The sequence below is a fragment of the Giraffa tippelskirchi genome, chromosome 6, assembly GCF_054371585.1.
Source record: "Giraffa tippelskirchi isolate mGirTip1 chromosome 6, T2T-mGirTip1v1.2.pri, whole genome shotgun sequence".
In the NCBI taxonomy this organism is placed as follows: Eukaryota; Metazoa; Chordata; class Mammalia; order Artiodactyla; family Giraffidae; genus Giraffa; species Giraffa tippelskirchi.
In genome coordinates, this window is record NC_137280.1 from 97978947 (window position 1) to 97994722 (window position 15776).

General features: G+C 35.1%; 1 protein-coding gene across 15 annotated transcripts in view; it reads right to left on the reverse strand.

Annotated features, from left to right (window-relative positions):
* RAD50 (RAD50 double strand break repair protein) overlaps positions 1-15776 on the reverse strand; it is a 259106-nt gene that overhangs the window by 21952 nt on the left and 221378 nt on the right. For all 15 annotated transcript variants that reach the window (XR_014056630.1, XR_014056633.1, XR_014056631.1 and 12 more), the window contains 7 exons: positions 15515-15641; positions 14677-14870; positions 12333-12443; positions 11792-11884; positions 11591-11704; positions 5302-5429; positions 3207-3431 (listed from right to left, as the gene is read on the reverse strand). Coding sequence is in view for 9 of the 15 variants with exons in the window: in XM_081500071.1 (XP_081356197.1) it covers positions 3207-3431; positions 5302-5429; positions 11591-11704; positions 11792-11884; positions 12333-12443; positions 14677-14870; positions 15515-15641 (992 nt within the window). In the remaining 6 variants the exon portion in view is untranslated. The remainder of the gene's footprint in view (positions 1-3206; positions 3432-5301; positions 5430-11590; positions 11705-11791; positions 11885-12332; positions 12444-14676; positions 14871-15514; positions 15642-15776) is intronic.

The following is a 15776-nucleotide window of genomic DNA, read 5'->3' on the forward strand; positions in this document are numbered from 1 at the left end:
AAAACTTACAGAATTGAAAAATATCTTGAAATATTGAAATGAAAAACAGATTAAAAATGGACACCTCAACAGGCAGTATAAGCAGCAGCTAAAGAATTTGTGCACTGGAAGGTCTTTATTAGGGTGTTACCCAGGGTATTACCAGTATATGCAAGAGGCATTAAGCAATGTGGAGGAAATAAGGTTTATTTATGTCTAATGACAAATGAAGGAGGGAAGAATAGTAAGAAATGGGGAAAGGATAATATCTGAAGAGATAATACATGAGAATTTTCCAAAATTAATGAAAGGTATCAATCCTCAGATCAATAGGCATAATTCTTAAATAGAACTAAAACTAAACCTACATCTAGACACACTCCAAAAAAATGCAAAGTACAAGAGATAAGGGAAAACTCTTAAAAGAACCAGAGGAAAAAGGCAGATTACCTCCAAAGGAATAATTAGAATGATTTCTCAACAGCAATCATGGAGATCAAGAAGAAATGAAATATTTTCAAAGTACTGAAAGAAAAAAAAATCCTTTCAATCTAGAACTCTATGCTCAGCTAAAGTATCAAGATTGAGAGCAAAGATTTTCAGACTGAAAAAGAATTTACTACTCACAATTCTTCACTGAAAAAAACTATTAAAGGATATACTTCATAAAAAGAAAGAAACTGAACCTAAAGAAGGAAGGAATGAGATTTGTAAGAAATTGGTAAACATGTGGGTTTATCAATAAACACTGACTATGAACCACATTAATTATTTTCTAATATGACATAAAAATAAGGTTAAATGAAAATACCAGGCAATAGAAACACAGCAGATAGGAGAAATGAACATTTTGGAAGAACATAAAGCAAGTCATATCAGAGCCATGGTTCTTAAACTTTGATGTGCATTGTAATCACCTGGAAGGCTTGTTAAAGCACAGCCTGCTAAGCCTTTTCCCTAACATTTCTAAGGTAACAGATCTGGAGTGGAGACTGAGAATTTTCATTTCTAGTAAGTTCCAAGGTGATGCTGGTAATGTTGCTCTAAGACCCCTTTGGGAATCAAAACATTTAATTTTTAGGTTGAATATGAATGTTAAAAAAAAGTAAAAGAAAACATCCAAACAACTAAAGCATATTATTTACAACCCAAAGAAGGGGAAAAAGATGAATAAAGAAAAATAAATCAATCCCATAGAAATCAGGGAAGTAGGAAAAAAAAAACAGAAATAAATACAACTAAGGAATCAATCACAATGAAATGAATGGACTAAATTCACTAGTTAAAAGACAAAGATGAGTTGATTCACTTTGTTGTACAGCAAACACAACACTGTAAAGCAACTATACTCCAAAAAAAAAAGACAAAGATGGGCAGACTGAATAAAAAATGAAATTTTCCCATGCTAAAATATACTGTAAAGTTATAGTAATTAAGACAGTCTTGGTAATGGCACAAAGTGACCAATGAATTATGAAACCCAGAAATGACCCATGCACACATGGTATACTAAGATGACAAAAGTGAGTGCAGATCATTAGAAAAGGGTAGACTACCCAATAAATAGAGCCAGGACAACTGGTATCCATAGGAAAAAAATGAAATTGGATTCCTACCTTATACTGTACACAAAATTCAATTTAGAATTAGATACTTAAATATGTTTGAGTGTGAAAGCAAAACTTTAGAACTTTTAGAAGAAAATATAGGAATAGGCAAGGATTTTTTAAATAAGACATAAAAGAGCTAACCTAAAAAGATGAGTAAATATAACTACCTAAGAATCAAATCTGTTTATTAAAAGACACTATAAGTAAAAGGATAAATATAAAAAACTTGATAATTATAACACTTATAACAAAAAATTAAAATTCAGAAAAGATAAAAGAGAACATGCATATCTGTAAGGCTACCAATAATACATTAAAAATGGGTACAAAATACAAATATTTCAAAGAAGAAACAAGATCAAACACAGAGATGTTCAGCATCATTAGAAATCAAGGGACTGCAAGGCTTTCCTCGTGGTTCAGTGGTAAAGAATCTGCCTGCCAATGCAGGAGACGGAGGTTCAACCCCTGGTCCAGGAAGATCCCAGAGCAGTACAGCAACTAAAACCCATCTGCCGCAACTACAGAGCCTGTGTGCCACAATTACTGAGCCTGTGCTCTGGAGCATGAGGATGGCAACTCCTGAAGCCCACACACCCTAAAGCCTGTGCTCTACAACAAGAGAAGCCACCGCAATGAAAGAAGCCTGCACAATGCAACTAAAGAGTAGCCCTCAACCCTCCACAACCAGAAAAAAAATGCCCCACAGTGATGAAGACCCAGCAAAACCGAAATAATTTTTTTTTTAAATCGAGGGACTACAAATGAAGACCGCAATGATTTATCATTTAAAACCCATTAAACTGCAAAAACTAAAATCGGCAAAATCAATGTCACAACATACATCAAAGGTAACTATTATATCCTGTTAGTGGTATAAATCATTAAAACTACTTTGGAAAATAATTTAACATTATTTTGTGAAATTGAGCATACCCTGCAACCCAGCAATTTTACTCCCACGTGTACTCCAGAGGATCTCTTACATATTTGCTCCACAACACATGACACAAATGTTCCTAGCAATAAGGGTTAGATTAGTAAAGACCTGGAAACAACCTAAACGTCCATCTACCAGAAAATGGATACAATATGGTATATTTCCACAATAGAATTCTGTACATCACTGAAAATGCATAAACCACAGCTATAAGCAACTGAATAAAAGCAAAATAAAACAAGCAAAAAAAACCCCCAAATTCTAGAAGAGTACAAAGAAAATCATTTTTTTTAAAAGCTAAAAAAGTGATATGCTTTACAAAATTATTTTTTAAAAAGCAGAGATCACAAAAATCTGTGTCAGCAGTTACAGGGAGTGGGGATGACAAGTGGTTGCGATAAGGAGGAGTATCTCAGTGGATGGCAGTTAGTGATAATGGTCGAGTTCTCAGACTGGGTATGGGGGTGGGATCATGATGCTCGTTAATATTAATATGCCTTATAACTTAACTTCGTAATTTAAATAAGCATGCTTTACTTAACATACATACATACATATATTTTTCTATTCTCTGCTATGTATGAAATACATTAAAAAAGTTAAAAGGGAGTAGGGAGTAAGACTAAATTATGCTAGTTGATACTGACTGCAGTAGGAACCAAATCCCCAGTACTTACTGGTCAAGGGTCTTATAATAAATGTCCAGATCCTTGTTCACAAGCTCTGTTGTTCTCATAACAATCATCATTTCCCTGTACTTTTCCTCAGCATCCCGAAATTGAGGTTCTCGAAGTTCTTTCTTAAAATGAATAATTTCTTCCTCATAACCTTTTTGTCGCCCTATTGCCAAACTGTGATTTCTTTTTATATTGTCTATTTTTTCTTCCAACTTCTGATGTTCACTAGGAGGGAAAATAACAAATGAGGACCATTTTTAGATTTTAGCAGCCTACAGAAGAAAAGCCAGATTTCTTCAGTTAGATAAATAAATCATTCTCTTTGCAATCAGAATACAGTCTTTCCTTGCTTTTTCTTTAAGGCTTCAATACTAAAGAAAACTTTCTTCTTTCCAAATCTCTGAAGCATCCAGGTTTCTAAACAGCTGATTTTTGTGTGCTGAATAAAGTACTCTCATTAACACGTGAATACCGAAAAAGTTCCTGATGTTTACACATTAACCTAAGTAAAGTACTTTTGGTGATTAATATTACAATTTACGAACTTCTCATTGTGAACTAAGTGCACAATTACTAACTCTGAGAGGTTACTAACAGGTTTCATCAGTTTCTCACAGTATGTCAGACAAAATAAAATTTTATCTCAAACTATTAATTTATGCAGTAATACTACTAATAGTTTATTTTCCTCTATGAAAACAAAATTTCTCTTACATAAGTATAAAAAGCATCACACTGATCAAAAAAGTAAAATACTTAAACTTTTCTCATAACTTGGTAGATAATGCAGATTTTAACATATACTTTAAAAATCTTCATTCAACAATTACTTATTAAGTGTCCTCTTATTTGCCAAGCACGCCTCTCATGTTTATGAATATACTTAAAGAACTGGCCTGATTTCTGTTTTGTTGACATTGCTGTTTTGTCCTGGTTGAAGAAAGGTTTGAAAAAGAGCAATTGTGTTTAGTAGTCTGAATGAATGTGAAAAGCACTGTTATGTGCCAATTACAGAAGGAATTAAAAAATATCTGATTTTGGTCTTTAGTAGCAAGGAATATACGGTGTCATTTAAAGGCTTTTTCTATAAGCTCCCCCCCCCCCAACTTGGCACCAAGAGCACCAACATTACAATGTTAAAGAATGCAGTTTGGAAGCTAGGATATCTGGGTTATTATGTTCCTGGCTTTCATTCTAATTTCCTATTATCTTTTTTTTCTGGATCTCAGTGTCCTAATGCATAAAAAACAAACAGGCTGAAAGATAAAGAGTTCTTCTAGTTAAGTCTTATTTCCTTGATATATGAGATTGAAAATGGCCAAACCAAGAGAACTTACAATAACACAGGAGTAACTATTTGTTGGGTTTAAAAAAATTAACTAAATTAAATTTAAATTTATTATATCTTTCAGAAAAAGGTAAGCATTCTTTGATCCAGATTTCTTTGTGAAGTCAAGAAGAAAAATGAAAATTCCATAAGGAATGGCTGAATGAATGAGTTTATCTAGCCAGCTGAGGTGGGACCAAAAACTCTGTTTGGCTAGTACAACCTTTTACACCAGACTAGTGCCTCAGCATCCATCAGGTTCTTACAGAATTCCTAAGGCAAAGAAAGCAAGAATAAAATCTTTTCTGCTGTAGCAGGAAGATAGCAACTATAGTTAAGTATCAATAAAACCAGATGAAAGAAGAATCTAATTAATCAAATGCTCTGGCTGGCACATAATTATACCTGGGACCACGTACAATGGGTCACCAAGGACAAAGAACTGGCTGTAACTCCACTAGCAATTACAGAATGCATAAGCACTGACCCAGGCAGGGTTCAGAGGCCAGATATTCTTTCTATCATTAATTTGTGAAGCAGGCTTGCTGAAGTCTGTGAATTCGGTATTTTTAATACTGGCTATCACTGCATACTACTTCAGTAATTCAGTTTATAAAGCCATTAAATGTATTTGTATGCAAGTGCTCACCTTCTTTCAAGTTTGAAAGGACACTTTGGCCACAGGGTTAAATTTTTTTAAAAAAATGCATTGAATATATTTCACATTTCAATAATAAGGACCTTTAAAGACTATTTTTAAAAACGCACTTTTTCATTTGTAAAACCTGCATTTGACCCATTTCCTTCAAATGTTGTTTTCTTTCTTCTTCAACTTCTTTCAGTTCTTCATTTCTTTTTCTTAAAGTAAGGTTATCCTGTAGCCACCTTTCTTGTATCTAAATGTAAATATTAAATTCGTTAACAAAAATAATCAAGTTACCAACATATGATTCATAGCAGGTAACTGGCAACAGGCAGTACCAATTCTGCCTTAGACTCATGTGTAACTCAGCAGAGGGAGAAGCCAGTGTAAAGGGACCTCCAGGCCTAGACAAACCTGGAAGGCCCATATACACACAAAACAGACATTTAAATGATGAGAGAAAATGCTACAACTAGATTTTCAGTATTTCATACCTAGGCCCCATAGGATCATCTTTCCTAAGAACCTCAAAATGGAGCCCACTGATCTAAGAGATACAAGAGAGCAAGACTATTATCAAAGTCTCCCCCACTTTTTTTCCCTAGTTGTATTTGTCTACTAACATGTGCCAAGACCATTATATACTGTATGTCAGATAAGATCTTTACCTTCAAGCTGACAAGGCAGTAAGAAGTTTCACAAAAATAGTATGTCTATATACTTAATGACATTTTTTCCTGGCCACTGAATTGAACTGAAAAACTTTAAATTTAGCTGTTCTTGTCGAGTAGTTTTGTCCTTAAAAAGCAACCATTAAATCATTTGGTGGTAGCAGCACCACACAATTATTTCAGTAGCTTCCCTGGTGATTATAATGGACTATGTTGTCAAGAGATAAACAGAACACAATTTATAAGTTGACTCTTGGCAACTTAGGGAGAAAAAGTCTTCCAGCAAAAAAATGGTGGTTTGACCCAAAAAAGCCTGAATATAAAAAATTTACCTTAAGTTTGGAGTCAGGCCTTTTCAAAGAAGACCCTTCTACAGCAACCTGAGATAAACTCAGTGGGGAAGGAAGTGGGGGTGAGAGGAGGAGGCAGATCTTTGATAACATTTTGTTGCCAAAGTAATGACACCAAAGTCACCATGGTTTTGGGAAGTGGGAGATCAGAAGGGAAGCCATTTCTCTCACATGCTTAATGTTCACATCCAACCCTGCCCATCTATAAATCACTATTCTGAGTTTTGCTGTTTTTTTTTTTTTAACTTCATTAAGGCTCCTTTCAGTCTTCCTAGAACTAATAATGTAAATATATATATCTATTAAAGGCATCATTATAAGCTAGAGATGACGAAAATGATATAGTTGTAAACTACCTTTTGTTGCCAAGGCAACCTAATGTACCACCACAGCTGCTATGACTCCCCAAGATTCTTCCATGGGGGACTATGCTTATACTTCTTCCTTATTAGGAACAAAAGAATGTGGCATTGCTTGCTTTTATCTAATAGAACAATGGAATTTGCTTTCATGAATACCTGAAAGGACTCTTTGAAGGGCTATCACATTCTTAGGTGAGATTGATTTTTTGCATAAAATAATGTTCCTGGTCTGTTAGCCTGCATGGTCACCAGAAAGCTAGAGATTTCTTTCTTTCAGGTCAGCTTCTAATTGCTTTTTCATTCAGGAAGACAGTATACAGCACAGTAGTTAAAGAGTATATATAGGCTTTGAAGTCAGATATACCGAGGCTCAAATCTCAGCATTGCAACTTTCAAACAGGATGACTTTGGGCAAGCCAGTTTAAATTCTCTGAGCCTCAGTTTACTTGTAACATAGGGATAATAATACCACCTGTCAAGAGAACTACTTTGAAGATTAAAATAGTTATTGTATATAAAAAGTACTAAAGACAGTGCTTAGCTCAATAAGCTAGAAGTACTTTTTGGGTCAAACCTGTCCTCGTACTTTAAGCAGTAAAAATTCCAGTTACAGTCTTCAAAATATAAAGTATCAGAGGAAGAAGAGATAAAGTACCAGAGAAAACTAGATGCAGTCATAAAACTGTTTTTCCATTATACTAGCAATCTGACAATGTAGGGTCAAGTTCTACTCTATTGCTTTTATGACCTTTGGCAAGTCAGGTCACCTCCAGTTTCCTTCATCTGAAAAATGAGGAACATTATTAAACTTCCAAATTTTTAAATTCTGTGGCGTAAATTTAATAGGGCTTAAGTACATAAAAATGCTGTTAGGTTCTTCAACTGTTTGATAGTAATCCCAATCACTCAGTTCAGAGTAGTTAATGCATGCGGTTTGCCACCTAAAGGAAACATGAAAATTAGCTGCATTCTAGGTACCTGTGATAGAGCAATGTGCTGAATAAACTACATTCCAAAATCCACCAAAAGTCTAGTTGGGGAAAATTCCATTTATAGAGCAATTTCCTGAAAGCTACACAGTGCTCTCAGTAACTGATATACAGTTAATGGGATACATTGGAACCCCTGAGGACCTTTAACAATATATACATGCCTCTGCCCATGCCCCAGAGGTTCTGATTTATTGATCTGGAATGGAGACAGATGTGTATTTTCAATAACCCAGGTGATTTATTTTTTTTAATTGAGATGTAATTCATATACCATAAAATTTGCCACTTTAAAGTGTGTAATTCAGTGGTTCTGGTGTATTCATAAAGTGCTAATTCTAGCACATTTTACTGCCCCCCCCCCAAACCCCATACCCATTAGTAGTCACTCTCTATTCCCTTTTCTCTCCTTCCCCCTTATCCCAAGCAACACTAATCTGCTTTCTGTCTCTATGATTTGCCTATTCTATACATTTCATGTTAATAGAATCATACAATATGGTCTTTTGTGACTGACTTCTTTCATATAAGCATAATGCTTTCAAGGTTTGTCCAGATTATAGCATCTATTATTTCCTTACTTTTAATGGTTGAGTAGCATTTCACGACGGTTAATTTTATGTGTCAACTTGACACCACAGGGTGCCTAGACACTGGTCAAACATTATTCTGTCTATGACAGCGTTTCTGGGTGAGATTAAAATTTAAATTGGTAGATAGAATAAAGCAGACTGCCCCTCCTAATGTGGATGGACCATATCCAGTCAACTAAAGACCTGAACAGCACAAAAAAGGCTGATGAAGGGGTAATCATCCTGCCTGACTGTATGAGCTGGGATGGTGTTTTTTTTTTTCCTGTCTTCATATTTAAGGTGAAACCTTGGCTCTTCTTGGATCGAGAGAATATTTTAGCTCTCCTAGTTCTCAGGCCAGAACTACACCATCAGCTCTCTTGGGTCTCCAGCTTGCCAACCACAAATCTTGGGAATTCTCAGCCTCCACAATCACTTGAGTTGTCTATATCTTTATCTGTATTTATCAGTCTCTTATTGGTTCTGTTTCTCTGGAGATTCCAGGCAAATATATATGAATATACCACATTGTGTTAATCCATTCATCAGGTGATAACAATTTGGGCTGTTTTCCATATTTTATGCAAATATATGGGAGAAGGCAATGGCAACCCACTCCAGTACTCTCGCCTGGAAAATCCCATTCATGGGGGAGCCTGGTGGGCTGCTGTCTATGGGGTCGCACAGAGTCGGACACGACTGAAGTGACTTAACAGCAGCGGCAGCAGCATGCATATATATATTTTAAGTTCTTGGTTATATACTTAGGAGTGGGAAAAACCCATGTGATTTTGATAGGTGCCTATAGCTAACTTTTGCTCTCCAAACACTCTAACATTTATTTTAGGCTCCAAGCATACCACCTTCTACAGAACCTTCCTCAAGGGATAATAAAGGTACTGAAACACACTGTAAAAAAAAAAAGGCCTCATGAAGTTTGTTGAAGACCTGGTTTCTATTAATCTCTACAGTGTCTTCCTTTCTTTCCATGAATGCCTACAGAGACATTTTTCTCTGGTCTCAGTCAAGGAAACTGGTTTGTTTTTTAGTTTTGAGACAATGTGAATCTTAACTATGACTTTCTCTTTTCATGTGACTACTGAGATCTTCAGCAAGCATATCAGATTTCATGGCCTACATTTTATATACTTAGTACTCTCCTGCTTCACTGCCTTCTTCTTATTCTTATTTCTACAGTTTCATTTTCTCATTAATTTATTACTTAGCATTGCTTTATGTAAATAATTAGTAAACAACTTCTAGAACAAGGTAGGTTATAAAAGTAAACTAATGTAGTCAGATCTACTAAATTTAGACCATCAACTTGAAAAGGGTCACAGACTGGTATTATCTTAATTATTTCTGTATATTTGTATGGACTTTACTTATTTATAGATTGTGATCTTAAATAGAAAACACACATAATAAGCTAATGATAACTATTATATATGCATCATGAATTTATATACCATTTATTAGATGGCAGAGATTTGATTTACCTTTGACTGATACTCATATGGGAAGGACTGATGTTGAAGCTGAAACTCCAATACTTTGGCCATCTCATGCGAAGAGCTGACTCATTGGAAAAGACCCTGATGCTGGGAAAGATTGAGGGCAGGAGAAGGGGACGACAAAGGATAAGATGGTTGGATGGCATCACCGACTCAATGGACATGAGTTTGGGTAAACTCCGGGAGTTGGTGATGGACAGGGAGGTCTGGCGTGCTGCGGTTCATGGGGTCACAAAGAGTCGGACACGACTGAGTGACTGAACTGAACTGATACTCACATTTAACATTCCTAGCACTATGGCCAGAGAATCTGCAGATATGGCTAATCTTTAAAGAGATTTTAACCATTATTTATAACCAAGTGTTTAAAGCATTCAAATATCAAATTTTGTTCAAAACAGCAAGAACAGAGAAACGGTATAGTTTTTAAAGATATTAACCATCATGTTTATATAAGACATGTTGAAAATTATTTTCTCAATGTGATTTTAATTATACTGTAGAAAATTAATTTCTTTAATAGAGAAAGCAAATGAAGGAAGCAAATGAGAAACAATATATAGTCTACTCATCACATTTAAGAATAATATATAGAAGTGAGACTGACAATTGTCAGAAGGGGAAGGAGACTTTTAATTTTATGTTTTTATGTTTAAACTTTTACCAAGGAAGTCTCTTACTGAAAACAAAAAAGGAAAGAAGAAATCACAATGTTATCAGAATTGCTTTTCTCAGGGAACCCTCCTACACTGTTGGTGGGAATATAAATTGGTGCAGCCACTGTGGAAAAATAGTATGAAGGCTCCTCAGAAAACTGAAAATAGAATTATCATATGAACTGGCAATTCCACTCCTGGGCATACATCCAGATGAAATTGTAATTCAAAAAGATACATGCAGCCCCACGTTCACAACAGCACTATTCACAATAGCCAAGACATGGAAGTAACCTAAATGTCCACTGACAAATGAATAAAGATGTGGTACATACATATGGAGTATTACTCAGCCATTAAAAAGAATGAAATAACTCTATTTGCAGCAACATGGATGCCACTAGAGATTATACTACATGAAGTCAGAAAGACAGAAACAAATACCATACGATATCAGTTATATAGAGAATCTAAAATATGATACAAATGAACCTATGGTGGCAGGTAAAGAATCCGCCTGCCACAGCAGGAGATGCAAGAGATGTGGGTTCAATCCCTGGGTCAGGAAAATCCCCTGGAGAAGGAAACGGCAACTCACTCCAGTATTCTTGCCTGAGAAATCCCATGGACAGAGAAGTCTGGTGGGCTACATTCCATGGGGTCACAAAGAGTCAGACACGATTAAGCATGCATACACACACATGAAAGAGAATCATGGACACAGAAAGAAGACTAGTGGTTGCCAAGGGGGAGGGATGTGAGAGGTTGGGGTCTGGGAGCTGGGATTAGTATATGCAAACTGGTATATACAGAATGGATAAACAACAAAGTCCTACTGTATAGCACAGGGAACTATATCAATATCATGTGATAAACCATAATGGAAAATATGAAAAATAGTGTATATATAATACATAACTGAGTCACTTTGCTGTACAGCAGTGACTGACACAACATTGTAATTCAACTATACTTCAATAAAAAAAAATACAATCAGAAAAAAAATATTATGATCAAAAAAAGAATCATAATAGCTTAAGTTACACCAAGTGGGCTTTTTTAAAATTTCATTTTACAAATGAAAATATGTCTCTTTTTATAGTGCCACAGGAAAATTTGCTTTGTCTCTCAATAACATAAAAGAGAAACATACTTTTTATATAGATATATATACAAGAATTGCTTTTCCCTACTGTTTTCATATCTACTCAATGCAAGTATTGAAGAGTAAAAAATAAAAAAGGTAAGAATGTTACTGGTATAAATACCACCATAAATCATCAGCAAAAAAAGGACCTACCTTCTGTGTATCAATATCTTGTCTCATGATTCCCATTTCCTTATTAATCTTTTCTTTGTGTTTCTCGTATTCACTTAGTTGAGCTATTACTTTATTAAGTTCAGTTTCTTTTTGCTACAGAAAAGAAAATTTCTTAAGCACAAGAAATAAAAATGTAAACAAATCATTTTAAATTATATTCAATTAAGTAGTTTTAATTACCTTCTTATAGTCATCTTTTCCATCTTGAATATAATTCTCAATGTCTTTCATGTAACTGTGAATATTTTTAACCTTCTCTTTGATTTCATTTATCTGTAAAAAATGTTTATTAAATATAGGGAGTAGGCATTTAGGAAGATTTCCAAGGAATATCTTATATTAAGGTAACAAAAACTTAACAGGAGGATACAATGAAACATGGGCTTGGAAGTTAGAAATGCTGGGTTTCAGTTTCCATCGACACATTTTATCTCAAATCAAATTTTATGATCTCCCTTTATTACCTATGGGATTAGATTAAAAGCTCTCAATTCTCAAACTTCTATTAATAGTTTAAATCAAGAAGCAAAGTAATACAAAAAAAGCAAAATAATTTACAATTAATCCTTATTTAAAAAAGATTATGTCACAAATCTTATTATGTCACAAATATTTTATCATGCTTTTAATTTCATGTGAAATATTAGTGTCCAACATGGTGCTTTGAATATAATAATTTTAAAAAATGTTTTTAGTAAATATATAATAAATGAAATCTTACTTTATCTTGTGCTATTTTGTGGCTTGTATTTTTTTTGTTGATTAATTCTTCTTTCTCCTGCTGAAATTTTTCCAGTGTTGTTTCCAAAGGGCTTAGCTGCTCTTTAGCATCCTAAAGATATAAAAAATATAAGACCTTATATAACAGCATTACATTATCTTATTTCAGACTTCATAGTCATAATAAAACCACTTTCTATGTACCAGGCTTTAAAAATTATTTAAACGATTAAATCATTCATTTGCTCCTTTCAACAACCCTATGAGGAAAGTACCATGATTTTCATGCTAAATTTCAGATGAGCACAGAAACGATTTGTCCAAGGTCCCCAAAACCAGTAAACGAAGGAGCCAGGATTCAAATCTCATTCAACTCCAGGGTCACTCTTTTAGACACTATGCTATACTGTGTCCAGCAAGTATATATGCTATATTGACTTGATTCTTTTTTCTTTTCAAAATGTTAGTTTTGTCTTGGGGTATAGCCAGTTAACAATGTTGTGATAGTTTCAGATGAACAGGGAAGGGACTGAGACATACATACACATGTATCCATTCTCCCCCAAACTCCTCTCCTATCCAGGCTGCCATATAACATTGAACAGAGTTCTATGTGCTACACAGTAGGTCCTTGCTGGTTATCCATTTAAAATATAGTAATGTGTATATGTATATCTCAAACTCTCTAATCATCCCTTTCCCTCATCCCTCCCCAGCAACCATAAGTTCTTTCTCTAAGACTGTGAGTCTCCTTCTGTTTTGTAAGTTCATTTGTATAATTTCTCTTTAGATCACTGACTTGATTCTTAACCTATGCCATGTGCTTCCAATTAGACGAGCATGTGGCTTCAGATATAAATTTTCCTGAGTTTGTAGGGGTCCATATCAGCTCTGTGTAACTGAAGAATAGGAAAGCTCTTTCAGTCCAGTTCTTTCTTTCATAGATGGAAATATGATCATAAAGGAACTTTTGACATTAAGCTTAGCTTGCTGAAGCTAAGTAGATATTTTATAGTAATTAAATCATACTAGTACACTGATGTAGGTGTTTCTGACTTATTTTGGAAAGAAAGGGGTTTTCAAAAAACTATTTTAATCAGAAGTCCACATCATTTGGCCTTGCGACATCTCTATAGCATAATATAATAACCGCTGTTCAAAACCATGATCCTCAAAAGATCCTGAAGTACCTAGTGAATTCATAAAGGTAGAAACAATTATTCAGAATTAGTTCAGTGTCGGTATATTTTATATTAGGAAGTGGTTTGGTGTGGTAGGAAGTCAAATGTCTTACACATCATAAGATATACACCAGTAAATTAACTCTGCCTCCTACTAACTGTATGAACTTGGACAAATCATGGGATATCTGGAAGTCTCAACTTCTTTTTCTATAAGAAGGAAGTTTAGTCACATTTATCAAAATGATACACTGAATACAAAATGAGATACAATAGTTTAAATGTGACAGAGTTTTTTAAGCAGTAAAAAAATAAAAAAGTAAGGTAGTACTACTATTTATACTATACTCTAAGCCTCTGACATTCTGTAATCTAAAACTACTTAAGAAACATTTATAGTAACAACAGATTCAGTAATATACTTAGTTCTTACTGAATGTGCATAGTTATAAACCTAGATAAGACTATTTTTTCTAAAATTGTTCAAAAATTTAATTGGCTGAGTCTTAGGTTTGATTTGGGGCTTCCCTGGTGGTTCAGCTGGTAAAGAATCCACCTGCAACACATGAGACCTGAGTCTGATCCCTGGATTGGGAAGATCCCCTGGAGAAGGGAACAGCTACCCACTCCAGTATTCTAGCCTGGAGCATTCCATGGACTGTATAGTCCGTGGGGTCGCCTAGAGTCGGACATGGCCGAGCGACTCTCACTTTCACTTTTTACTTAGGTTTGATTATAAACTAGATGAGAGATGCCAATTAGGTTCCATTCCATGTGTCAACTCAGTGCCTGCTGATTGTAGCGGGGAGTACGCTGAAATTACATCTGGAATCAAAGAAAAGTGCTATGTCTGAGAGGCAGTGTCTGCCATCCATGTAGGATTTTTAGATAAGACAAATCTCCAATACAAGTAGGAATCCTTATACGGAGTTAGCAGCCACCACCAGACCATCTCCAGTAATAGGAAATTTACTACTTAACCAGGCAGCCAGTTCTTTCTTATTATGGCCAGTAAAGCTTCTCCCAGAAGTCTTTACTATTAGTACAAGTTCTGTATACCATTTTGATTTGATTCTCACAATAACCATACTTTGGCCATTGTCCCCAAAAGATTTCATATATCTGAACTAATTTGAAAAAACAAATACATATGAATGTTTTTACCTTTATTTCTCTGTGTAAGGACTGAACTTCAGTGGATAATTCTACAGTCTGTTCCTCTAGCTGCTGACGACGTTGTAAATTAGTGGATATCTGAAGTTTCTCGGATTTAAGTTCATTTGTTGTGCTTTTTAGGAGTTGAATCTGATCCTGCTGGTCCTGTATAAGCTTACGGTTCAATTCTATCTTACTAGAAACTGCATGAGAACACATCCATACAGTGATTAATGGAAGGGCACAGAAAATACTATAAGCAACATCTTTCCAGTTTATAGGTCTGTGGCATTCACAAAGACTGAGTTTCTGTGGGTCCCACCCACTGCAAGAAAAATGCCAGAACAATCTATCCAGCTCCCAAACCCACTTGCTGTCCCAACACCCATGGGTGAGCTCACAGGGCAGGTATGACTGAGAAAGAGAACAGCTTATCTATTATTTGGGCTACCCTTGTGGCTCAGCTGGTAAAGAATCCGCCTGCAATGCAGGAGACATGGGTTCATTCCCTGGGTTGGGAAAATCCCCTGGAGAAGGGAAATGCTACCCACTCCAGTATTCTGGCCAGGAGAAATCCATGGACTTCACAGTCCATGCAGTCTCAAAGAGATGGACATGACTGAGTGACTTTCACTTTCCATCTATTACTAATTATTCAAAAGTTCCAGTATTTAAAGTCTGTTCTGTAAAGAAAGGAAACAGAGGAGAAGTGATGCTTTTGAGAAAAGAAAGTGACTATACCGTGGACTGGAAGACTGTTCCCTGTCCACATAATAGTTATAAAATTAATGGTAAAAACCATATGCTCGGAATGTTGAAGTCTTTACAAGGAAACACACTCTATTACCTGTATCTAGTTTGTGTTGTTTTTCTTGTTTTTCCTGGTTTACTTGCTGAACACTTCGATCCAAATCTAGTCCTTGGAGTTTAGCTGCCTGCTGTGCAATTTTTCTTTCAACATCTTTTAGTTCCATCTTAAGAGTAAATCAAAAGTTATTTCCTTTAGGAAACTTAAGGCATTATCATTATTCAAAATCTTAAAAAATTACCTGCTTTTAATTACTTTTAAAAATCTAATTTGTAACTGTTCTCAGATATAATTTTAACAA